At 45.1% G+C, this 27,340-nt stretch overlaps 1 protein-coding gene across 1 annotated transcript in view; it reads right to left on the bottom strand.

Annotated features, from left to right (window-relative positions):
• NAA15 (N-alpha-acetyltransferase 15, NatA auxiliary subunit) overlaps positions 1 to 27,340 on the bottom strand; it is a 137,692-nt gene that overhangs the window by 85,217 nt on the left and 25,135 nt on the right. Inside the window, exons 6-7 of the mRNA XM_082259847.1 lie at positions 17,417 to 17,570; positions 15,397 to 15,516 (exon numbers count right to left, since the gene is read on the bottom strand). Coding sequence (XP_082115973.1) covers positions 15,397 to 15,516; positions 17,417 to 17,570 — 274 coding nt within the window. The remainder of the gene's footprint in view (positions 1 to 15,396; positions 15,517 to 17,416; positions 17,571 to 27,340) is intronic.

Below are 27,340 nucleotides of genomic sequence, written 5' to 3'. Positions count from 1 at the left end.
AGTTTACTTATGAAGGAGCTGTCGGCTCCGAGCATGTAGCCTCGTCTTCTATTCTCCACATTCTCTGTGGTCAGGACTCCCCGACCCGCACCGGACAGGACTTCAGCTACCGCGTTCCATGCTGGCCAAGCGCAGAAGCACTACAGAGGAACACCAGCCCTTCAGCCCTAGTGACATTAGAGAGATCAAGTCCCCCAGGATGCAGAAGCAGGAGATCCTAGAGATGCCAACCATTTCTTACCTGTTTGTAAGTGTTTTTAATCCTTAGCAATAAACCCATTCCTTATAATACTGCACTTAGTGGTGCCTCCCCCATCTTTACTTCTCAAATGAAAAACTGAGACAACCTTTGGAAGGAAGGAGGGACAGGGAAGAAGAACCACCTTATCCGTGTGAAACCCCAAGTAAGGTGAACAACAGGATAACACCACCAGTCCTGACAATCTGCGCTCAGAAGTGATAGCCACAAAAAGGCCACCTTCTTGGACAGCATAAGCAGGGGAATGATTCTCAAAGGGAGGCTTCTGGAGAACCGAAAGCACCAAATTGAGATCCCAAGGCGACAATGGAGCCCGCACTGGAGGAACCAATGTCGGACACCCTGAAGAAAAGTATGCACCAGGGAGTGTGTAGCCAAAATTAATTGGAAGAAGGCCGCCAAAGCCGACACCTGGCACTTGATGGTACTCAAGGCCATTTCTGTTCAACCCCTCGTTGTAGGAAGGTCAAGATCCGAGCCACCGAGGAGGGAGGATGAATCCCAAGAGACTCACACCGCTCAATGTGCGTCTTCCACGTACGATGGTAGATCTTAGAAGTAGATTTGCTAGCTTTCAACAGGGTAGAAATCAACTCAGATAAACCCCTATCCCTCAGCACCTGGCGTTCAACAGCCAAGCCGTCAAAGCCAGTGACTAAAGCAGGATGGAAGATCGGTCCTTGGGACAGCAGATCCTCCCTGAGAGGAAGCTACCAAGGAACATTGATGACCAGCTGCACCAGGTCGGCGTACCAAGCCCAGTCTGGAGCCACTAAGATGACTGGAATCCCTTCTACCTCGAGCCTGTAGAAGTCTTTGCAGAAGCTTAAGAGGAGGGAAGGCGTAAATCAGATGATACTGACCCCACGGGGCCACCAGCGCGTCTGTGGAATCTGCCAGAGGACTCCCTCACCAAGCCACAAACCTCTGCACCTTTCTGTTGAGCCGAGACACCAACAGATCCAGCTCAGGGGTGACCAACCAGAGACATAGCTGATGAAACAGCTCTGGATGAAGGGACCACTCCCCATGGTCCAATGCCTGCTGACTGAGATATTCCGCTTGACAATTTTCTACCCAGGGAAATTGTGAGGCGGAGAGGGCTGGAACAAACCGTTTTGCCCACCTTAGAATGCTGGCTACCTCCAGAGCCGCCAGGACACTTTTTCAGGGTTCATACACATTTTTACCAATACAATTCCATGACTTTTCCATGACTTCACGTAAATATTCATGACCTAAAGTTTCATGAAATGTCTATGTATACATGTTAAATAAGAAGAAAATCCATGTCACACCCAGCATATTTTTACTAAAATAAATGACAATCTTTGTAGTGTACAGTACCTCTGCATTTAGGGTTTCGTTTCAGGATACAGCGCGACTCAAAATGGTCCCTTGTTTTACAGTGGATGAGATGGAAGCACCGCTGCAGCAGCTGGGAGCCGGTGTCACTTAAGGCGCACAGGTGAAAAAGCCAGCGATCGGATTGGAAGCTGTCGAGCACGCACCTGCAGACTGGTGCTTTGCACCTTTAGCCTGGCTAGACACCGCTGGCTCTCCCATGTTCAAAATGTCAAATGTTTTACGACACAGTGTACATTTAGCACGTCCCGGGTCCTGATCCTTCTCCAGCCACCTCTCATACTTTTCATGATGAAGCCATACATTTTAAAGCTGCATTTCCCTGGCATTGCTACCCTGTGAACACACTAACTTGACTGGAGGGTCAAGTCCTTGTAAAAAAAAGTTGTTGGGCTGTGGACATGATACAGGAGGTGGTCAGGGGCTGTGGACATGATACAGGAGATGGTCAAAGGCTGCAGACATGGTCAGAGACTGCAGACATGATACAGGAGATGGACAGAGACTGGGGACATGATACAAGAGATGGTCAGAGACTGGGGACATGATACAAGAGATGGTCAGAGACTGGGGACATGATACAAGAGATGGTCAGAGACTGGGGACATGATACAAGAGATGGTCAGAGACTGCAGACATGATACAAGAGATGGTCAGAGACTGCAGACATGATACAAGAGATGGTCAGAGACTGCGGACATGATGAAGATAGAAGAGCACTAGGGGGGCGGGAGAGCACAGGGGAAGCAGAGAACACTGGAGGAGCTGAATGGCACGGAGGGGGGGGGGTTCGGAAAGCATTGCAGGGGGGTTGGAAAGCGCAGGGGGGTAGAGAGCACTGGGGAGGGGGAAGCAGGGAAAACCAGAGGGATGTAGAGCACGGTGGGAGGGGGGGGGGGGGGACTGGAAATCACAGAGGGGGGAGGCAGGGAGCACAGGAGGGTGGAGAGCACTGGGGGAGCCAGAGAGCATGGGGGGAGATTAAAAGCACCGGGGAAGCTGAAGAGCACCGGGGGGGCTAAAGAACACTGGGGGGGGGGCTAAAGAACATTGGGGGGGGGCTAAAGAACATTGGGGGGGCTAAAGAACATTGGGGGGGCTAAAGAACATTGGGGGGGGCTAAAGAGCACTGAGGGGGGTTGATAGCACTGGGGGGGGGGTTAAAAGCACTGGGGTGTTATTAGCACTGAGGGGGGGGGGCTAAAGAGCACTGAGGGGGGCCAAAGGAAGTTGTATAGGAGGGGGATGGGGCAGCTGCATATAGATGAATTGAACTTCCCATATTCCTCCTGCAGCCGCTGAGAGGAGGAGTAACAAGCATTCAGCGACAGCAGGAGGAATATGGAAAGTTCAACTCATCTCTATGCAGCTGCCCCATCCCATCCCCATCCTATCCCCCTCCTATCCAGGACACAAAACAAGGCTGCTCAGACACTCTGACTGACCTTCTTCCTGCCGCTGCAGCTGCCTTCTTCACACGGAGATGCGGGCGGCCCGGCGGACACTGGCCTGACACCCCCCAGTGTGGCCTGGCGGACACTGGCCTGACACCCCCCCCCCCCAGTACGGCAATGCGGGCGGCCTGGCGGACACCGGGCTGACACCCCCCAGTACGGCCCGACACCCCCCAGTGTACGCCCCCCCTCCCTCCCCGCTGGTACGCCCCTGGGAGCGGGGACAGTAAGTGCACTATTTCTTGGATTCAGGTTTAGGCGGATCAATCCGCCGCAGAGTTCCTAACCTGTCACGGTCTATTCATATTGAATAGGCCAGTGACCAGGCTTCAGCTGTGCAGCGCGCTGCGGCTGATTAATCCGCCTAAACCCGAAACTGAGAAAATAGTTCACTTACTGTCCCCCGCTCCCACAGAATACAAGGGGCCTGGAGAAATTTTCTAAATTAAATAGTTGCACAAAATTCCATGACTTTTCCAAGACTTTGTGGGGTTTACTCATTTTCCATAACTTTTCCAGGCCTGGAAAGTGTCATGTCAAAATCCCATGACTTTTCCAGGATTTTCATGACCGTATGAACCCTGCTTCTTGTGCCCCCTTGGTGATTGACATAAGCCACGGCGGTAGCTTTGTCCTTATGAATGCGCACTGGACAACCCTGAAGACGATCCGTCCAATGATCCAGACACAGTCTGATCGCTTGGAGTTCCAAAATATCGATCGGTAGTCTGGATTCTTCCAGTGTCCAGATCCCCTGAGCAGAATGCTTTCAGAGGAGACCTCCCCAGCCGGACAGGCTGACACCTTTGGTGATCACTGTCCAAGGGGAGGAAGGATTTGCCCAGCAAGTGCTGGAGAACTAAGCCACCATATCAGGGACTCCTTCGTTCCCTGACTCAGCCGGATGCGATTGTCCATAGTCTACGGGGTCTTGGCCCATTTGGTCAGAATCTCCCCTTGCAGGGACCTTGTATGGAACTGTGCAAACAGAACCACCTCGAAGGTAGACACCATCAGGCACAGCACCCGCATGCAAGTCCGGGGAGATGACCATCAGCTGGACAGCAGGAGACAAATTGCAGTCTGCAACTTCTGGAGTTTGGCCAGAGGAAGGAGCACTCTGGCTAAGGCCGAGTCCAGAGTTAGGCCCAGATAGTCCAGCTTCGAGGACCGAAACAGAGTAGACTTCTGAAAATTTAGAATCCAGCCGAACTCCTGCAGAGTTTGCATTATGATCTCCAGGTTTTTCCACCAGCAAATAATCCGCTGGCGGAAGGAGATCGTCCAAGTAGCCCAGTACCGCGATCGCCCATTGACCCAACAAGACTAGCACCGGGGCTAACACTTTTGAGAAGACCCGAGGAGCAGAGGCGAGACCAAAGGGTAACGCCACAAACTAATAATGCTACTCTCCCACAGCAAAGCAGAGAAAACACTAGTGTGACTGGCACATATTGGAATGTGAATGTAGGTATCCTTGATGTCGACAAATGTGAGGAAATCCCCAACGCAAGGATGCCGCCACAGTTCAAATGGACTCCATTCTGAACTTCCAAACTGGTTGGTGAATTGAGCTGGGAATTCTTTCTGTTTTTGTGTCACATGCATTGCCCTTCCATGTGCTCTTTGCTATGAAGGCCAGTTATAGGTGGGGGCAGGGGCCATTTTGTGTGTTGTTGAGGTATACTGATGAGTGGACACACTGGATGCCTTTGCTGCTATTGTGCTATGAGCTGGGTGTCCACTTGGCCCCAAAGTGCCTTTAGGAGGTCTACCCCCAGGCTCACCTACCCCCTATCTATCCATTAGAGTGCATGCGCTTCCACTGTGGAGACTCTCATAAATTTACAGAAGTTAGGCCTTCAGGTAATACAGGGTGCCATGAAGTGGCCCTGCAGCTTACACATGCGTTTGCAAATGGGTGATAACTAAACCAGTTTTTAAACACGTACTGTCAGACAGGTTAATTCAGTTGGTCAGCAAACTGGTTGGTGAATTGAGCTGGGAATTCTTTCAGTTTTGGTCTCTTGCATCCAAACAAAGCCGTTAAGCATTTTGAGGTCCAGAATTGGACGCACTTTGCCTTCCTTCCTGGGAACTATAAACAGGTTTGCGTAAAATCCCTGAAAACGTATCCGAGTTAGAACCGGGACAATCACCACTTGAAGTAACAGGTCTTGTACCATCTGTACCGCCCCAAACAGGCAGTCCGGGGACAGGCGCTGGAAGTAAAGAACCTTTCCGTGGGACAAGAGGGAAACTCGATTTTGTAACAGACCGAATGACTCCATGGACCCTTTCGTCTGAAAAAACTTCTTATGAGCCGAGAAGGCAGGCCCACGTCTATGACAAGGTTTCTTGCCCTTAACAGCCTGCGGAAGAAAAGTACTCTCCCCCCCCCCCCCCCCCCCAAGAGACCTTTCATGATGTCATCCAGGGTGGCTCCAAACAGGCGATCTCCTTGAAAAGGAGGATCAGTCAAGGGCTTTTTAGAAGTCTGGTCCGCAGACCAGCACTTGAGCCAAAGACACGCCAAAGGACCACTGCCAAAACAGATAGCTGAGCCACTAGGGGAGCCGCATCCATAGAGGTAGCAGATAAACTGCAGCCCCTGAAACAGCTGGTCCGCCAGCTGGGCAAAGGCAGGGGGAGCTGTTCTCTCTCCTGGTCACAGTGTAAGAGCTTAGCCCACTCGGTCAGACTTTGCGACACCAGGGCAATGGTGAATACCGGCCTCATTGCCGAACCAGCCAGAGTGTACATATTGCGGGCCACAGCCTCCGCCTTCCTTTCAGCCAGATCCTTAAAGCGGAGTTCCACCCTAAAAATGAACTTTCCACCGTCCGTTAGCTTAAAGAAACCTGAAAAAGAATTGGATTATTAAATATTTTTTGTGTTTCACTTACCTTGTTTTTAATGAAAATAAACTTAAATTCCTTCCTCTTCCTCCCTCTGCGGCAGTGGTCCCCAACGTCACTTCCTCCTTAGCATTGACGCCTGGGAGATGAGCGTCATCAACCCCAGGAGTCAATGCGCCTGCACCGGTGTCACTCGTCACTTCCGGTGCAGGCGCGTCATTCCCTGCTGAACAGCTTCTGGGCATGCGCAGAACCAGCTGCAGAATGGCACGTCTGCCCCGGAAGTGACGAGCAGGGCATTTTGGGACTCCGACATCACCGAAGAGGACACGAAGAGAGGCGCTCCGGCTTCAGCTGCCCACACCTGAGATGGCAGCGCTTGACAAGACATTTTCAAGGTAAGTATTTCTTCTTACAGGTAAGGTAAAAAGGGTACAGTGCAGAGGCTAATCGTTGCTTAAATGCACTAGCCCTGACTGTCCCAGGGGTATTTTTATCAAAAAAAAAAGTTTTGCCCGGAACTCCGCTTTAAAGGCCGGGGACTCTAACAGAAATAATGGCTGCCTTGTTTAATCTGGAAAATGGAGGGACCACCACCAGTGGAACAGTCCACTTCTTAAGGGACTCCTCATAGGGGTAACCCCTAGTAAAACGCTTAGGATCCCCACGGAGACACTTTGGTGGTCGCCACTCTTTAGCGACAATTCTGTCAAAATAGGCAGGGAAAGAAAACACCTTTGCCGCTCTGGATGGCTTGTGAGAGCCAAAGGGAACCTGCGCCTCCGTGGCAGCTGCATCCTCAATCTTCAGGGTCTCACGCACAGATACAATCAGTGCGTCCACTAGTGCCTTTTCATGCGTGGTTGCAGACGCAGAGGAATCATCCTCACTATCAAGAGGATTCTGGGCACGAGGTTGCAGACCTAGCAGGGTGACCCACGTTCGTAACAGCCGAATCGCAAGGGAGGGGGGGGGGGCCTTTTCCACCTCCACCGGGGACACAAAGGACTCCAGTGCATCGATGGATGGTTCGAACGCAGAGGGCCCCGAAGCCTCAGAGAGGGGATCAGGTGGGGAGATGTGCTCCAAAGACTCCATGAGTCACCAGGGGGACCCCACAAAAGTTTAAAAACACTGCAAAGCGACAATCTGGACCGGACCAGACCACCCAAACGGCCACAGCATATGTGGAAGGGAGGGTAGGATGGAGGACACTGAAAAGGGGGGGATGCCTGACAGGAAGGAGGGGAACCCGGGGGTCTGATCGTCCCAAGGAGGGGCCCGCTTTGTCAGGTTATCGATCTATGAAAATTTTAAATGATGAAATATATTTGCGACACTTACAGTGACCTCAGCCTGACACATCAACCTCTGTAAGAAAAAAAAAAACTGGCCACACACACACACAATAGTATTGACCAAACCTTCAACAGTGCAAATTAAGACAGGTTTGTGTAATTAGTCAGAAACAATTGGCCATACAAAAACGTCCCCATTTCTCAAGGTTTTGTACAAAGAGAGGTGATAAAAACCTGAAAATCAAAGTTTGAAGAAGAAACTTAATCAACAGAAGAAAAAGCAATAGACGGTCCCCATTGTTCTAGGGTGAAAACTAACTCTTCCTAAGACGCAATAGTATTGACTCAGCTGAATACATAAGCCTCTTCAACAAAATAGTGACTAGGATGTGTGCATCTGTGTATGTAGATATGTTTTTTTATATATATATATATATATATATATATACATATATATATATACATATACACATATATGTATATATGTGCGTGTAGGTGTGTAGGTATATGCATGTATATGTGTATGGTACATATGTACATGTGCGTATGTGGATATATGTGTGTACATGTATGGATATGTGTGTACACGCACGTGTATTAATATATCTGTGTGTGTATGTGCATGTGTGTGTATCCAGTTATCACCATATATTGAACTTTGTTGTTATATGTAGGGGATAGTGTTTCACAAGAATAATTCATCAATAGAGATGGCTCACCCACCAAATCACAAATAATGTTCAATGATGCTATAAACTACACTAGCATAAATCTCTTGTACTTAAAAGAATATTACACAAGGATTATGGAATTATCCCTACAGGAAATGAATACAGCTATTAATAATGACACTACCAGCAGAAAACATAATCTTGGATCAAAATATTGAAATGTTATAAAAAGCAGAAATCACCAAATCCCCAAAAATATAATTCATATATGGTTTATAGCAACTTCCACATCACATTATAGGACAATCCCATTTGCAATGATGCAACTGTTAACCAATGGGCAGGTGACAAATGACCAGTCACTGCCCACTTCTGGAAACCACCACTGAGAAGACAGTCAATATTGGTTGGGGAGTGGTCATTTCAATCAATAGTTTCTGATCATATAAATAAGGACCCCTGGGAAAACAAGAGACTCTGAAAAAAAAAAAATCCTAAAAAACACGCCTAAGGAAGGACACAGGAAAAGACTGCTGCCATTTTGACCACTGCCCATTGGCTGATCTCCTGCTGAGAGACGAACTACTTTACTTTGAACATTTTCCTTGGAAGGAGTGGTGAGAGATAGACTTAATAATTTAACCCATTTACTCCCAAGATAATAGGAATTGTATGACATTGTCTGAAATTATACATATATGGTCATTTACATCGGGTAGAGCAACTCTATATGTTAATTTTTCTTTTCACTGAATCAATTGATTTTATGAATTTCAAGTGTTTGTCTAGAGTTAAGGCTGAATTTAAGTGTGTTGGGTATAATAAGGTGTGGCTCTTTAAGATAAGTTCCTTTCTTTCCTACGGCCGCGGAAAGTGAGAAACTGCCTTAAGAGTGGTCAGGCATTTTGTTTTTAATATTTTAATTCACAGTTAATTTTACTTTTATCGGGTTATATTTAATTCTGTGTCTGGTTTAAAAAAAATTAAATTCTAATCACATTGTATCTGTGCAACGTATTTTGATATTGTGTGTGGAATATTAATCACCAGTAAATTTAGTTTTGTATGTAAATATATAATTATACTCGTATCTTAATAAATTATATTTATTGATTTAATTGGGAGATATTTATATATTGGTAAGAATTCACCGTAAGCGCCAAGGGCTCAGGAAAATTGTTGTGGTATATTATTGGAGGTCTGAACAAAATTGATTGGGTTTTTCTTAGTTATTAAATTATTTGCCGTAATCGGCTGGAGGCACTGCGTCATAATTCTATTGATAGTTCAGACATCGCCTTTTAGTAATAAATTAAAAATAGTCAAATTTTATACCACGCTGCACAACAGCTTCCACCCCAAAACTCTCCAGGGGGAATATTGAGAGGACTATGCCATCAGATAGCAGCAATTTGAGCATATTAATTAAATATCACTAATGCCAAATCCTTAATATTCATTAGAACATGGAAGGTTGGGAGACAAGGGTTTTGTTGGCACTTCAAGTAATTAAAATAACTTTTATTTCGATTTCACATAAAAACAGGGAACACACAATATATATTGCATATAAAAATATGGCTTAAAAACAAGCCCAAAAATGTATACCAATATGTAGCTGAAGTATCAATTTCATACAAGGTAAAGAGGTTTTATATACAAATCCTTCAAAAGATAAGAGAATTTGGCACCAAGAGAGTCCTGCTGATGGATTGCAGAGGGAACAATGGCCGCCAAGCTGAATCAACTGATGCTGTATTCAATCGATCTTAAATGTATTTTCAATTGCTCAACATGTTTTGCCTTATTCCAGGCTTCATCTGGAGCTCATTTATGAACGACTTAGCGGCCTCTCCGGAAGGGGAACCAAGTTGGTGGCGGTTCCCTATCCGGAGAGGTTCTTTGCGGATACATGGTCGGAGCAATTACAAGTGCTTACTTTATGGGCTCTTAGGAGAGATTCCTAGACAGAGCCTTCCACCAGCACTGGTTAGATTGATAACAGCCAGGCATACACAAGTTTTGGGCGGCTACACTCTTAAGATGTTTCTACCTACTATGAGTATCAAGATCCGACCAATCCACAACACCCCCTCCGTTAACTACAAATACTGTTGAGACATATGTCTCCGTTTATATAAATGCACAGAGTCGTTCATAAATAAGCTCCAGATGAAGCCTGGAATAAGGCGAAACATGTTGAGCAATTGAAAATACATTTTAGATCGATTGAATACAGCATCAGTTGATCCAGCTTGGCGGCCATTGTTCCCTTTGCAATCCGTCGGCAGGACTCTCTTGGTGCCAAATTCTCTTATCTTTTGAAGGATTTGTATATAAAACCTCTTTACCTTGTATGAAATTGATACTCCATTAACCGCTACATATTGGTATACATTTTTGGGCTTGTTTTTAAGCCATATTTTTATATGCAATATATATTGTGTGTTCCCTGTTTTTATGTGAAATCGAAATAAAAGTTATTTTAATTACTTGAAGTGCCAACAAAATCCTTGTCTCCCAACCTTCCATGTTCTCTCCAGGGGGAATGGTGGGGACAGCTTCTCCCCATACCAGGAGGGCACCGCTCCAGACAGAATCCCTCTTAATCGAAATGGGGGAGCTGTCTGCCAGGAGGAACGCTGTGACTCGGGTTGAGACCCGGTCGTATGCGACCTCGTGAGGCGTTTAGCTCGCAGGCCAGCCCCCGTCCAGTGGGGCTATGTTGTGGCCGACCTAGCGCGGAGCTGAGGTCTGCAGGCGCTCGCTGGCCAGACAGGAGTGACCACTGGATCTAGATTATACAGCCCGTCCCCCATTCCGGCAGTTGATTGTAGATCTCTCAGGAAAAATCCAGGAGAAAAAACGTTTCTATCTAAAAAGAAAAAAAACACGCAAGGACTAAAAGATCCCAGCAGGGACTAGGTCCTTACTCCTGATTAGGCAGAAAAAAAAAAACTGAGTGCCTATAGCAAAAGAGAGGGAGTATACCTCCTGCGACTGCCCATTGGTGTAGCCAGATACTTTTCCTGCCTTGTGTCCTACTCCTGTAGGGGGCAGTATAACCCAATGGTTAAGAATATCAGGAGCTGTGTCCCTAGATGAAGGAAAGAGAAAGGTAAATATTTAATTACATAATGTGAAAGATGAGGTTACATCAGGTTGATCGATATCTAAAATGTTATGCTTTTTGACGATTGTGGCGTTAACTATGGTGGTTTGAAAACAGTTTACATGTGCAAGCGCGACTTACGTATGCGTTTGCTTCTGTGCGCAATCTCGGAAGAAGGATGGGACAATTTAAATTTTGTTTTCTCTTATTTTGGATCACTTTTATTACTTATACAAGGGATGTAAACATCCCTTGAAAAAGAAATAAGCATGACAAGTCTCTTTAATAATAGACCCCAGATCTCCAATTTATCTTTAGGTAAATGAGCACAAAAAAAAAAAAAAAATTCCCTTAGGCGTCGCTCCGGTTCCCCAAGGGCATAGAGCAAAGTTGGGGCTATCTTGCAAAGGCATCCAACGGAACAGAACAGAACGGCTTCAGGAAGTTCGGAGACGATCGGGAAGGGGCGGGAGGGGGGCACCTCGCCCGCTGCCTATAAAAGTCATCTTGAAGGCAAATCTGCCGCTAGGACCACCTTTCTATGAAAGCCGGCTGCCAGCTGTTAAGATCCCGGGGTTATGACCCAGTATTTAACGTCAAAGTAATGACATACATTTACAGTTAGGCAGTCGGTAAGTGGTTAATTGAACAAGCTAAAGTTAGCAAATGATTGTATACCATGCAGAGCAGCACCAGATTTTGCACTTTCCACTTTAAGTAAATCAACCCCACATTGTCAAATTAAACTGCTCATGAGAAAATTACATAGGCTGACACTTTTAATCTTATCTAAAAATTATTTTTAAAATAATATATTAGAATTTTGACTGCACTAACAAACAAAGCTGCTAGCACATCAACAGTGCTAAATAAACAGATACAGTCCAGTTAAAGTGTATCAAAGCTAATACAAAGTGGGTGAAAATAATTAATATATATTGGTGAGTCCCAGGTGTTAGGAGATTGAACCAATAAGTGTAAAACGATCAGAACTAATGTAGGTGATCAAATGAAGACGACTCCCCACACCAACAAAGCGAATAATGAATGCCCCCACCAGAGGTTATGGACCCAAGTACCATATAGCAAATGGGTCAATCGAGCTTGATATTATCCATGGGTCTCCCAAAAGGTGGCTGTATCCAAGGATATTCCCAAAAGTAGCGATATATTCTTGAACAAAGATGGCTAAGTCTCCCAATCTGATGTCCATATGTGGAAGTAATAAAAACAACACATGGTGGACATAGTGTAATACAGCTTACAATGAGATTTATTAAAAAAAGATCAATAAAACTTACAAATATCCATGTAAACCAGCATATAGATTAAAGGAATGATGGGGGATAGCAAATAACGTGGCTCTGATGCATTTCGTCACATCGGACTTCCTTAATGGATATTGCTAATAGATATAATCAATTCCATACTATTTATAGTTAGTTCAATTTAATTATAATGTTCGTATTCCTGTGCCTCGCCGCATCATCCAAGATGGCATCGGCGTGCGGCTCAAGCCTCATTTTGGAACAGGCTGAGCCTCGATATGGCCATTACTTCCGGGAATGTATTGCTATGCCTTGCCGCTTCATCCAAGATGGCGTCGGCGTACGGTTTAAGCCTTGTTTCGGAACAGGTCGAGCTTCAATAAGGATTACTGGAAGTAATGGCCTTATCAAAGCTTGACCTATTCCAAAACAAGGCTTGATCCGCACGCCGACGCCATCCTGGATGACGCGGTGAGGCACAGCAATACAAACTCTCCTGGACAGGTGGAAGCATTATAATTAAAATGTAACTATAAAAAGTAAGGGAATGATTTTATCTATCGGCAATATCCTATGAAGAAGCCAGATGTGACAAAATGCGCCAGGGCCACGTTATTTGCTATCAGCCATCATTCCGTTAACCTATATGCTGGTTTACATGGAAATTTGTACTAGAGATCGTCTGATTATCAGCCGATATAGCGAGGGCCCGGGCGGTTACTGATATTGCCGTGACATCATCACGTATGTTGTGCCACGCGCCTCCGAGCACTGGCAGTCTGGGACAGCTTCTGCTGGCTTCTTAGGCTTCTTCCTCAGCCTCGTATTGGAGTCTCACAGTGCTCAAAGCGAGTTTTCCAGCCACCGCGGCCACATACTGGAGTCTCTGCACACTGCACAAAACTGCTAGATAAAAGCTAGACAGTGGATTGGAGTCAGTGCCAGTGGACTATTGCTGCAGTAGTGCGCCACTCACTGGTGCAATAATTTTAAATCACTACTGCAGCAGTAGTCCATTGACTCCCCACTGTCTAGCTTTTTTCTAGCAGTTTTGCACTGACTGCAGTTAGTGATTTAAAATCATTGCAGTGAGTGCACTACTGCAGCAGTAATCCACTGATTCCTCCAATCCACTGTCTAGCTGTTTGCTGTTGTCTAGCTTTTTTTCTAGCAGTTTAATTTGCATTGACTGCAGTGTTAAAAATGTTAATAATAAACATTAACATGTTCAGTAACAGTAACAGATTTGTGTCGAAATTTGTGTTTATTTTGCAAAACTTTAAATGTTCAAAATATCGGCCGATACCGATATTTTTGCCAATGCATATCGATATCGGCAACGAAAAACCAATAGCGGTCGATCACTAATTTGTAGGTTTATTGTTTCAAATAAATTTCATTGTAAGTGGTATTACACTATGTCTGTGTTTAGCTTACTTCCACATATGGACATCTGATTGGAAGATTTAGCCATCTTTGTTCAAGAATATAGCGCTACTTTTGGGAACATCCTTGGATACAGCCACCTTTTGGGAGACCCATGGATAATATCAAGCTCGATTGACCCATTTGCTATATGGTACTTGGGTCCATAACCTCTGGTGGGGGCATTCATTATTCACTTCGTTGGTGTGGGGAGTCTTCCTTCATTTGATCACCTACATTAGTTCTGATGGTTTTACACCTATTGGTTCAATCTCCAAACACCTGGGACTCACCAATATATAATAATTATTTTCCCCCACTTTGTATTAGCTTTGATACACTTTCGCTGGACTGTATTTTTTTTTTTTTTTTAGCGCTGCACTTTTTTGTATAAAAATTATTTTTATCTAGCTGGCATAAAGAATCCAAGGCTTCCTTATTTTCTTGTATCTGACCTGGTCCCAATATGCAGGACAAGGATATTCAGAATTTGCTTGCTGCATGTTTGTCCCAGGAAAGTTCTAAATTAACAATTGGCACAACAGCTTGGCAGTTAGCATGTTCAGGAAGTCAGCAATCCCAAACACACCTGTTCTTTTTATGTGAAAATGTAAAGTATCTATAGCTAAAACACTTATTCCTAATGGAGTGGGGAAGAGGTTAGAACCTCTGTCAGATTTTACTATTCAGGGCTTCATTAGAGAGATATCCCCTTTATTTCCTGCTTTGGGGGACAACATTTTTTCAAACAAAAAATAAGGGAAAATCTGCAACAGGGAAACCAGCAATACAAAAGGTTACATACAATTCTAACCTTCCCATACTGGAGTTTAGAAAAAAATATGTTTTACTTCTGTGTGTGTTGATGGAGTTTCCTTCATTCTTATCAGGTGAAAAGGTTGTCCCCGGGATAGGAAGTGAGGGGAAACCTTTTCAAACTAAGCCCAGGATAAGCAAAAAAAAAAAAAAAAAAAAAAACCAACAGGAAATATAATCTCTACTTATTGTTTCCAAAACAAACACAACTGGCTATAAACCCACTATAATAAAAACAGTAGTGGTTTTCGATGTACAGTATTGCCTTTTGGATTAAAGCAGAATTGAACATCCATAAAAAAAATGTAATTGGGCCCCAGGAGCTTTTAGCCATAATTGTACTTGTATGCCAAGCATATTAGAATATTATGGCAGACTTATGCTAACTAATTGATCCCCTCCAGCACAGCACCATCCATGCTCCAGTCTTAAGTGTTCCATCTTCTTGAGGTCTTCTTTCCAGGTTCAGACTCTTTAGCCATGATGATGTAATTCTCACCCATTGAAGTCACAATGTCACGACATAGATCCATGTCGCAAATGTACGATGAGTTGTGTGGCTCAGTGTACACCAGTGCCGACAAGCAGTGTGAAGAGTTTATGACGAGAGACCAATAGGGTATCTTTGGTCAATAGAAGCCTACCTGTCCGTATTATTTTTCTTTTAAGCTTAATTCTGCTTTAACACTGTTGAAAATATAAAATAATGATTATTTACCTGGCTTTAGGGCCTTTTCTAAACCCTTATAAAATATGACCAGTTCTCAAGACTCCTCTCCTGCAAACCCTGATCCACATCTGCTGCCTCCTCAAATCGACCCAAATGCAGCAAAAAATCTGCTCTGTTGAATATATAAAATAATGATTTACCTGGCTTTAGGGCCTTTTCTAAACCCTTATAATATGACCAGTTCTCAGGGCTCCTGTCCTGCAAACCCTGATATACATCTGTTGCCTCCTCAAATCGACCCAAATGCAGCAATAAATCTCCTGAAAAGAAAAGAAAAAAAAAGGAATTAGATACTATTAAAAAGCCCCACAATACCAGTTAGAATTTAAAAATATTTAAAAAAACCTCATCTCAGAGACCTACATATTTCTGGAGATATGACAGTTTAAATTCCACTTTTTTTTTTTTTTTCTTTTTACGTACGGTCATCAGTTCCAAAATTTATACAACCCCACCCAAAAAAAATGGAAAATGAGAAAAATTTGGAGGAAAATTTAGCATTCAATAAATATATAAATCTATATGAAAAAAGGTGAAAAAAAAAAGGTAAAAAAAGTTTTTGGTATTGTATAGTCCTAATACAGGAACATTAGGACTCTTATTCCATACCAAAGAGTTTTTATACTCATGTTAAATTGGGATTTAACTAAAGATATCATTCAGAAGCAGCGGTGTCATAAAATTCAAATTTGACACATTAGTCAATGACATACAACCTATTCTGGAATAATATTAGCTGCACAGTTTACATAACAAAATGCACATGGGGATGCTATCAATGATCTGATGAGCCCCCATGTGATTCTGTTTTGGATGCATCTCCAAATCCGTCATTTTCTGACCTCACAAGGTCCAATTATGCAATGACCTAGGCCCTTAACGACTTTGGAAGCTTTATGTATGCGTACCGCACCAAAAACGGCACTTGATTTCTACATTGTACAGTTCCCTCTTAGCCCATACCCCTCTGTCCGAATCTCCAGCCTGTTGCGCTTGGGCTCAGGAGTTTGACCAAGTTCTTTCTGATGCCGATTGGGAGGACACTTGCTCAGCTATCCAGAAGCATACACTCAATGTGGCGATTCATGAAAATGGCTAAAAGATTTTCTCACGCTGGTATAGGGCCCCTTCTCTACTCCACAAGTTTTACCCCAATGTCTCCAATCTTTATTGGAGATGTGGGTTCGGAGTTGGTACCATGCTGCTTGTATGGTGGTCATGCCCCAGGCTTCAGCCATTTTGGTCAAAAGTACAATTTTGAGAGTTACTTCTTATAGCCTAGATTTCTCTCTGCCGCATTTTCTATTGAATCATTCTTCCCAACTGAAGGCATCTTATCATAAGCATTTGGCAATGTGCATAATAAACTCTGTATTGCATACAACTACCACCTTTAGTCCTCCTCCTTTTCTTAACTCCTACTTTCTCTCTCCCCCCGCCCCCCTTTTCCTTTTTTTTTTTTTTTTCTCCCAGTTATTTTTGTACCCCTCTCACCCATTCTTTTTAGTTCTGCTTGGTCTTTAGTCCCTTTTTTTTGGCTCCTTTGTGTCCTCTGCTGGGTAGGGCTGAGACAACTACATTTGGCCTGGTGTCTAGCTCACTTTTGTTTGAAACGATTGCTGGAATTGTGCTCTCTCGATGTCTTACGCTTGTTATACGTTATATACTGACTGTACTTTTCTTCTGCATAAAATCTTGTACTCTTTTAGGGCTCTTTCACATGGGCGTTCAGATCAAATCCGTCTGTCAGTTTTTTAGGCAGATCTGATCGGATGCCCCATTCAGCCCTATGGAGCAGCTGATGTCAGCGGTGACATGTCCGCTGACACCCGCTGCCATCCGCATCCAATCCTGTCCGTGAAATCCAGACGGATGGAAACCCTATTTTCCTTCTGTCCTGGGGATCGGATGAGAGCAGACAGGCGGCCGGCTCTCATCCGATTCCCCGTAGAGAGCAGCAGGGCTCTGACACCTCCCTCTCCGCACACAGTGCGGAGACGGAGCGGTCATCCGCCGGCTCAGCGGGGATCGGTGGATCAATCCCCGCTGAGCAGAGCACTGTCCACAACGGAATGCGGACCGTGTGAAAGGTGCCTTATATTTTGCAATAAAACCTTCATGAAACAAAAAATAAATAAATAAATAAAATGAAACTTGTACCTTTCGTTTCTTCCACTGCTAGCTTATCGCAGATCTGCTTTTCATATGTACAAAGATGATCCAATGCCTCCTTAAAGAGCTCAGCTTCACGAAGAACCTGGTTCTGATAAAGCAGCAACTCGCTATACTCATAATCAACTTTATCGGGAGAAGTCTAAGGGAAACAAACAGAAAGCAGACAACTTTAACACTTGAGAACCCTTGTACAAAACACATTTAAAAATACAGAAATCTAAGAAGAAAGAAGCTTAAAGCGGAGTTCCACCCTCAGAATAATTTTTTTAACAAAAATAGCATATTAATATTAATACATCTCGCTTCACAAAACCGCTATTTGCATATTTATGAGTTGAACAGTGTATTTGTTTAGTGAAAATCTTACTTTTAAACCTGCTGCCTGTGCATTGTCATCTTTACTAAGGGCGTCTGAAACAGCAGTGTAAGACTTCCTGACCTTCTTCCTGATTGCTGTTCATTCTGGCTACCCAGAATGCAGCAGGAAATCCCGCACATGGGCAGTACTATGCTTTAGGCATAGTACAGGTTGCTATAGAAACGTTGGCTCAGGAGGAAGTTGCCACCCTCTATATCCCTTCCCCGCCTCCAGGAAGACACATGAGAGAGAGAGAGAGAGAGAGAGAGAGAGAGAGAGACAGAGAGAAACATACTGCCAACTAGTACCTAGAAAACTCTTGTCTGGCTGATGGGGAACTTTACCCTCCAGCTGTTGCAGAACTACAAGTCCCATTATGCCTCTGCCTGTAGGAGTCATGCTTGTAACTGTCAGCCTTGCAATGCCTCATGGGACTTATAGTTCTGCAACAGCTGGAGGGCCGCCAGTTTGACGAAAATGGCACGCTGTTATGGGATCAGCACTTTGCACGGATGGACCGATGGATGCATGGCACGCTGTTATGGGGTCAGCACTTTGCACGGATGGACCAATGGATGCATGGCACGCTGTTATGGGGTCAGCACTTTGCACGGATGGACCGATGGATGCATGGCACGCTGTTATGGGGTCAGCACTTTGCATGCATGGACGGATGGATGCATGGCACGCTGTTATGGGATCAGCACTTTGCATGCATGGACGGATGGATGCATGGCACGCTGTTATGGGGTCAGCACTTTGCATGCATGGATGGACGGATGGATGCATGGCATGCCGTTATGGGGTCAGCACTTTGCATGCATGGACGGATGGATGCATGGCACGCTGTTATGGGGTCAGCACTTTGCATGCATGGACGGATGGATGCATGGCACGCTGTTATGGGGTCAGCACTTTGCATGCATGCATGGACGGACGGATGGATGCATGGCACGCTGTTATGGGGTCAGCACTTTGCATGCATGGATGGATGGACGGATGGATGCATGGCACGCTGTTATGGGTCAGCACTTTGCATGCATGGACGGATGGATGCATGGCACGCTGTTATGGGATCAGCACTTTGCACGGATGGACCGATGGATGCATGGCACGCTGTTATGGGGTCAGCACTTTGCACGGATGGACCGATGGATGCATGGCACGCTGTTATGGGGTCAGCACTTTGCACGGATGGACCGATGGATGCATGGCACGCTGTTATGGGGTCAGCACTTTGCATGCATGGACGGATGGATGCATGGCACGCTGTTATGGGGTCAGCACTTTGCATGCATGGATGGACGGATGGATGCATGGCATGCTGTTATGGGGTCAGCACTTTGCATGCATGGACGGATGGATGCATGGCATGCTGTTATGGGGTCAGCACTTTGCATGCATGGATGGATGGACAGATGGATGCATGGCACGCTGTTATGGGTCAGCACTTTGCATGCATGGACGGATGGATGCATGGCACGCTGTTATGGGGTCAGCACTTTGCATGCATGAATGGATGGACGGACGGATGGATGCATGGCATGCTGTTATGGGGTCAGCACTTTGCATGCATGGATGGACGGATGGATGCATGGCACGCTGTTATGGGGTCAGCACTGGGTCCCCCAGCACAACCCCCCAAATCACCCTCCTAGTACCCCCCCCCCCCCCCAATTCCCCTGCTAGAAGAAATCTTATCCTGTCACCTCTCAAATTCCCCATCCCAGCACCCCCCCCCCCCATGTCGGATTGTCCTGGGGGAGGGGGGGGGGAATAAGAGAATTTGTACTAGCAGGGTGGGGAGAAGATGATTACTTCATGGTGGGATTGGTGACAGGATAAGATTTGTGCCCCCGAGTGCAGTTCTCCCTTTCTTCAAGCATCGCAGGCAGACCTCAGATACAGCGCGGCACATCCCTCTGTCATTCTCCTCTTCATATGTCAGAGCGGAGGAGGAGCAGAGGAGGAACCTAAGAGAGAAGCCGATTACTGAACTTTTGGCTTTGCACAGACAGCTGCCGAGGGAGAGATAGGGCTGCAGAAGGGGAGAAGATTGCAGCTCAGGAATGACACTGGATGTCAGATCATCGGGACTATACAGAGTTTGTTATCCCCTCTCCTCCCAGCAAACAATGTGGAAAGGGGGCGGGTAACAAACTCTGTATAGTTCCGATCTGACATCCAGTGTCATTCCTGAGCCGCAATCTTCTCCCCTTCTGCTTCTGCAGCCGTATCTCTCCCTCGGCAGCTGTCTGTGCAAAGCTTTAGGAATCGGCTTCTCCTCCACCGCTCCTCCTCCGCTCTGACATAAGGTAAGGAGAAGCCGAAGGACGCCGCTACAGTGATAGGAGTGTGAAGCCTGGCAAGAAGAGAGAGAGGGAGCACATCCCGCTCTCTCCTGTCAGTGTAATCAGTGTCACAGAAACACTCCTAACAGCGCCCCCCTCCACCTCCCATGCTGCAAACACCGCCGGGATAAGCTGAGCCGAGTTCAGGTCGGGTCACTGGTCTCTGACACCCTGCGAGATGTGGGGCTGTGCCGCTGCGGTACTATAATAAATAAAAAAGAGTGGGGCTGCTGTGAGTGAAGGCAGACTAGGAACAGCATCAACCCACTGCCATGACAACGGCCCTCGAGGCGTCATTTCCGGTTTTAAAAAACGCGAGATGAGGAGAGGCCGATTGCCTTCTGGGAGTTATTACACACAGCTCCCATGAAGCAATACGAATCAGGAAATGACGACATCGGCCGCGGCCGAGGAGGGGGGGAGGAAGCAAGAAGAAGGAGGAAGTGAACTTTATAATGAAGTAAAAATAAGGTAGGAAACTCAAAAAAAAAAAAAAAAATGCCCAATTGATCTTGAGAATGCACAGCCCGAACTAAAACTGCAAAGTTGTGAAACAGGGTGGAACTCCACTTTAACAAATTTTTAAGTCTTTGTTAATATATCACCTGCAGACTTTGACTCAAAAAAGAAAAAAAACTTCTCAACTTTCTTTCCATGCATGTTGCCAAGAGCACCCTAGCCAAGAAAACAATCTTAACTACACTTGCAAAGACAGCTGGTAGCAAAGGAAGAGGAGGGTGGCTATACCGTACAAATTTCATTGCTGGAGTTTTAGCCCTTGTTCACACTAACTGCGGCTTTGAATTTGTGGGTCTTCATCTGAAATCACACGATATCAAAGCCGCATGTCAATGCAGCTTCAGGTGTCACATGGAAGACATCTGTCCGGCTTCATGCACAGATGTCTATGCAAGTCGCACCCAAAAATCGCCAAAAGCAGTGCAGGAATTACTTTTTTAAATAAATTGCAGCACCACAAAGCTGGCGTCGCACCGATTTGAACAGTGTGATTTACGGCAATAAGATGTGACTTGTCATGGGATTTGACCTGTCAATGTGAACGAGGGATATCTTAATAAAAATAAAAACCTGATTTATTGGTGGCAGACAATATTTTTTTTAAAGTATGGATACACTTTTAAGCCGAACTTGAGCCAAAACGTTTTATTTTGTTGGGACAGATTGGTGCAGGCTACACTCCCTTGTCAAGATTTCTGTCTAGGTCATCGACACCAATAATGAAATGTGAAAAACAGGTAAGCAGGAAGTCACAAACCAATAATGTCTGAACCCATCCTATATCACTTAACCTAGACAAAAGCACACTGCAGCCATGCCCCTCTATTAACATTTAATCCAATGCTGTGCATAGTAACCAATCAGCTTTTAACTGCAGCTTGTTTAAGCGTTACCCCCCTCCCAAAAAAAAAAAAAAAAAACGATCCTGTTCCTTTAACCACCTCAATACTGGGCACTTAAGCCCCCTTCCTTCCCAGACCAATTTTCAGCTTTTAGCGCTGTTGCATTTTGAATGACAATTGCGCGGTCATGCAACACTGTACCTAAGCCAAATTTGTGTAATTTTTTTTCCCCACAAATAGAGCTTTCTTTTGGTGGTATTTGATCACCGCCAGGTTTTTTCTTTTTTGGTGCACAAATAAAAAAAGACAGAAAAGTTTGAAAAAAAAAAAAAAAAGTTTTTTTGTTTAGGTTATAAAATTTTGTAAACAGATACGTTTTTTCCTGCACTGATGAGCACTGATGAAGCCGCACTGACAGGCACTGATGAGGAGACACTGATGGAGTGGCACTGATATGCAGCACTGATGGGCACTGATAGGTAGCACTGATATGCAGCACTGATATGTGGCACTGATAGATAGCACTGATATGCAGCATTGGTGGGCACTGATAGGCAGCGCTGATGGGCACTGATAGGCAGCTCTGATGGGCACTGATAGGCAGCACTGGTGGGCACTGATAGGCAGCACTGGTGGGCACTGATAGGCAGCACTGGTGGGCGGCACTGATAGATGGCAATAACGGGCACTGGTGGGCAGCACTGATAGATGGCATTGGTGGGCACCACTAATAGGGGGGGCACCACTGGCAGGCTCTCTGAGCCCTGTTTGCCATCCCTGGTGGCCATGGTGGGCATCCCTGGTGGTCATCCCTGGTGGCTCTAGTGGCACCCCCTCCCCCCAGGGCTGCACTGGTAATCAATCTGATTACCAGCACAGACCCCCCCTGTGATCAGTGAGTAATTAGAAATACTCACTCATCACCCCGGCTGCAGTATCGATCCTCTGCTCTTCTCCTCACTGACAGGACCTGTCAGGAGGAGAAGAGATCGAAGCCGTTACAACGGCTGTATTGACATTACATGACGGCTGTGATTGGACACAGCCGTCATGTGATCAGGAGGGCCAATCACAGGGCCCTCCTGCCGAGGCTTGTTGCTCTGTGTCCTAGGGACACAGGCACATCGAGATCGCGCCGCTGCGCGTGCCCGCGGCGGCGCAATCTCTCTCCTTCTGAAGGACGTTCCGGAACGTCCGATCAGAAGGAGGAAGCTCCCACCCGGGTCGTATATTTACAATGGCCCGGGTGGGAGGTGGTTATAGCATGAATAACAGCACAGTGCTTGTGCGGTGTTATTTGGCCCCTTCGATCACCTGCAATACCTGGCTGATCCTGCCTGGTTCTGCCCTCCCCCCTGTAAACTGACACAGTTTATCATGGCTGCTGGGCCCTGACACTGTGGTCAGTTTACGTGCCTCTGTCATCCGCAGCTCTCCTCAGTCTCCAGTGTCCTTCTCCCCCCTCCCCTCCCTGCCTGTAAACTCTGTGTGAGCCGCCCCTTTCTAGCGCTGTTCCGAGAAGTGTGAACATTACTGTTTCCAATCACTGCCAGCCCCTTTGCTAGCATATCATGTAGTATATACTTTATGTTTTGTAAAATTCATCTTTTAAAACACCCTAATCCTTCTCCCCGATCAGCGGTCACATGAACGCCCATCGCTCTCTTCCTCCAATGTATACATTACAGAGGGGAGGTCACGTGACTGTCCGGCAGCCGTCAGAGGAAGATTTCTGCCCCTCCCTCTATAGTACATACAACGATAAAAGAGCGACGAGTGGTTACGTGACCGCTGATCAGGGAGAAGGATTAAGGCAGGGCTCGACAAACCCTGGGCGCCAGGTCGCATTTGCGACTAGAATTAGCGACCTGGCGCCTGGGGTGCCCTGCAGAAGGTGTCCTGTCATTTTTGCACGGACTTCCGCGCACGGAGTGCACGGACTTCCGCGCCGTCCGAAAATTGAGGCCCCGGCTTTTCGGCCTACTTGAGATGAGAGAGGCTTCCAATGGGGAACTGGCTCCCTCTTGTGGTGGCCGGGAGTAATGACTGTTGTAATGACTGTTTCCACTGCCTGTTTGTTCTCAATGCATTACCATCTCCCTGTCCAGTTAGTTACCTTTGACAGGGAGTGTGGTTATTATTATTTATTTAATTTATTTTTTAAATGTAGAAAAAAAATATATATATATATTTTTTTCTTTTTTTTTTAATTATTAAAAAAAATTTAAAAAATGTCTTTTTTTTCCCCATTAAAAAAAAATTATATATATAAAATTTTTTTTTTTTTTAAATGGGAAAAAAAGACATTTTTTAATAATTAAAAAAAAAAAAATTATATATATATATATATATATATATATATATATATATATATATATATATATATATATATATATATATATATATATATATATATATATATATATATTTTTTTTTTTTTTCCTCATCGCCATGCCACAGCCGAAGGCCCCTTTCACACGGGCTGTCTGATCAGGTCCGCCTGTCAGTTTTTCAGGCAGACCTGATTGGACCCTTCATTCTCCTCTATGGAGCAGTAATCTGCCGCCATCTGATCCTGTCCACCAAAAGCAGACGGATTGTGGTTCTGTTTTCTATCCATCCCGTGGATCGGATCAGATGGCATCGGATGGAAAGAAAGAGACAGTCAGTCTGTTTTCATCCAATTGCGCTATAGAGGAGAGTGGGGTTCTAGTCGTATTTATGTGTAAATTTAGTATCCGTTTTATTAAATAAAGCTTGGTTGTTAGTTTAAAAAAAAAACTGGCTCCTAACTTTTTTAGCTGGCTCCTAGATTTCAGGAAAAATTTTCAAGCCCTGGATTAAGGTATTTAGAAGATGTGGGGGGGGGGGTGAGATTCACCTCTGACGTGTGCAAGCTAGCAAAGGGAGGACATGTGACCACACAACAGAGCTGGGCAAACAATGGATTCAGCTTTATAATTTAAAACAAAATACACTGTACTTAATATTTTGCTGAAACAGAGGATAAAAGTATACAATAGAGGTTACTTTACAACCACTTTATCAAAAGGGGAGGAGTAGCTGCAGCAGAATACTCAATTAAGGCAGGAGGAGAAGGCAGGGCGGGGAAGAGACCGGCTTCACAGTTCACACACAGACTACAGAAATGACAGGGAGAGCACGAGGGGGATATGCAGACACCCCGAGGAGAAAGATGGATGATGGAGGCATGTAATCTGATCATGCTATCCGGGATCAGCAGCCATGATAAGCATGGTCAGAGCACACACAGGAACAACCAGGATCAGGTATTGTACAACATAGAAAGGGACAATTGAGATGGCAAAAGCACTGTGCTATACCTCATGCATTAAAGGGACAGGAATTTTGATTTTTTTGGGGGGGTTACAACCACTTTAACCACTTAAGCCCCGGATGATTTGGCTGCTAAACGACCAGGGGATATTTTGCGATTCGGCACTGCGTGACTTTAACGGACAATTGCGCAGTCGTGCGACGCTGTACCTAAACGAATTTGACGTCCTTTTTTTCCCCACAAACAGAGCTTTCTTTTGGTGGTATTTGATCATCTGTGCGATTTTTTGATCACGCGCTATAAACAAAAAAAGAGCGTCAATTTTGCAAAAATAATATTTTTCAAATTTTTTTATATGAAATTGCCCCCCCAAAAAAAATGTAAAAATCAAAACTTTTTAACATTTTCGCCCAATTTGTTTTACGCTACCTATGTTTGGTAAGAAAAAAAAAAAAAAAAATATCGCAAAAAGCGTATTTTTATTGGTTTGCGCAAAAGTTATCGCGTTTACTAACAAAGGGAAAGATTTATGTCATTTTTGGTGTTTTTTTTTTTTAACGCGTAATGGCGGCGATCTGCGATTTTTTTTGCGGTACTGCGACATTGCGGCGGACAGATCGGACCCTTGACTGACATTTTTGACACTTTTGGGGTTACCAGTGACATTTCTACAGTAATCAGTGCTATACATATGCACTGTTACTGTAAAAATACACTGGTAGTGAAGGGGTTAACTTTATTTGAGAGGGAGGGGCTGTGTGTGTCCCTAGGGGCTTGATTCTTACTGTGATTGGCTGTGGCTTTAGCTGTAGGGACACTAATCAACGGTTCTACATTGTAGAACCGTGTGATCAGTGTTTTTACACCGAGGAGAATGACAGGCAGCTTGTTTACACAAGCCGCCTGACTTTTTCCCTCTCCCCCCGACGATCGCCGAGTGACCGGCGGACATCGGCTCCGCCGGTCACACGCGCGGGGGGGGGGGGGGGGGTCCATGACTGCGCGGGCGCGCGCTCGCTCCCCAGAGCCTCACAGGCTAGCGACGTAGACTTACGTCGCTCTGCCTGTGAGGGGCTGACTGCCGCAGTAAATATACTGTGAGCAGTCGGCAAGCGGTTAAGGTTTGACAATAAAACCTTAAAGTTGATTGGGTACTACACCAGATTCTGTGTGCACCAATTTTAGTAAATCTCTCCCAGGAAGTCTAACATTCATTGCCACCTACAGTAGGACTGGAGACCGAGTCAATGGACTACAAGAGAAGGATTTAAAGGGGGGTACAAAAATTCTATTTCCTTACTTGTCTATTGAGGGACATAGGACGTCATTTACCTTCAGGATGTCCAAAAGCAGAGGGGTGGGTAACAGTGATATATATATTTTTTTTGTTATATTGCTAACAGACCCAAAAAACCAACAGAAAACTGCACACTACTTGCAGATAAAAGAAACACCTGAAGGACCTTACACTTGAAGCTGGCATAAGATGAGGCCCAAACATTCACCAGGTATTTCTCTTCCTGCAGCCCCTTCTCACACACCATATAAACACACTTTCTACACTTTACAACTCCTTCTTTACTGATCCTTATCTAAAAGGGGGGGGGGGGTGTATGATTAGGGGCTGGCAGATCAGACACACAGGAGAAGAACATTCCCCATATATGCACTATACTTTAGGCAGGGAGTCTCCACTGTCTATGACCTGAGCAGGGCTGGGAGGGGGCGTGGCACTACACAGACTACAGCAGATAGATGATGAGGAGCGTAGGTTCGGCCCCTCTATATCTTCTAGCAGGCACACAAAACTGACCACGCTAGGAGGGATCTGCCATCATAGCTAACATGGTCAGTTTGAAACAGGAAATCAAGGAATTGTCAGAATGGGCAGGTATTTTTCAGTAGCCTGCTCAATAAAAAAAAAAAAAAAGTTAGACAACACTCACTAAGCAGTAGGCGAAATAGAAGGCATATACAAGTTTTTCATTTTAGGGGTTACAAACGCTTTAACTTCAATAGAATAGTGCCACCCTTATACAAAATACATCATTGCCAAAATGTAAGAAAGTAAGATGTTGCGCTCTGCTGCACAGCAATATAACATGCTAACATTTTATATCTACATATTTTGATACAACAAATCATGTATTTTTACAACGCCATAAATGAAAAACAGAAGCCATGAGACATTGCAGTCTTTATAGATCCAAGAGCCAAGTGGCTTTGTCTCTGTACAGAATAACAAACAGCTAAGCTATGGCATGATGTACAGACTCTGGAATTTGGAGATAAAATAAATGGCTCAAGGAAAAAAATAAATGAATAAATATCATTGTAAATTGTATTTTATGCTTCACAGATCAGTAGCTATTTTTTTTTTTTTTTGATTGCTTGCAAGGAAAACAGATATATTGTAATGCATCTTGAGTGTGCTTGAAGCGCAGTTCCAACCAAAAGTGGTACCCGTCCTTGCTTCGGTCTGACCTCACCACGGCGAGGTGCGTCAGATCAGAAGTTCAGCCCCCCTCTTCCTTCCTTGCC

Source organism: Pelophylax lessonae (genome assembly GCF_965119305.1).
Source record: "Pelophylax lessonae genome assembly, chromosome: 1".
NCBI classification, from domain to species: domain Eukaryota; kingdom Metazoa; phylum Chordata; class Amphibia; order Anura; family Ranidae; genus Pelophylax; species Pelophylax lessonae.
This window is presented reverse-complemented; position numbering and strand designations above follow the sequence as displayed.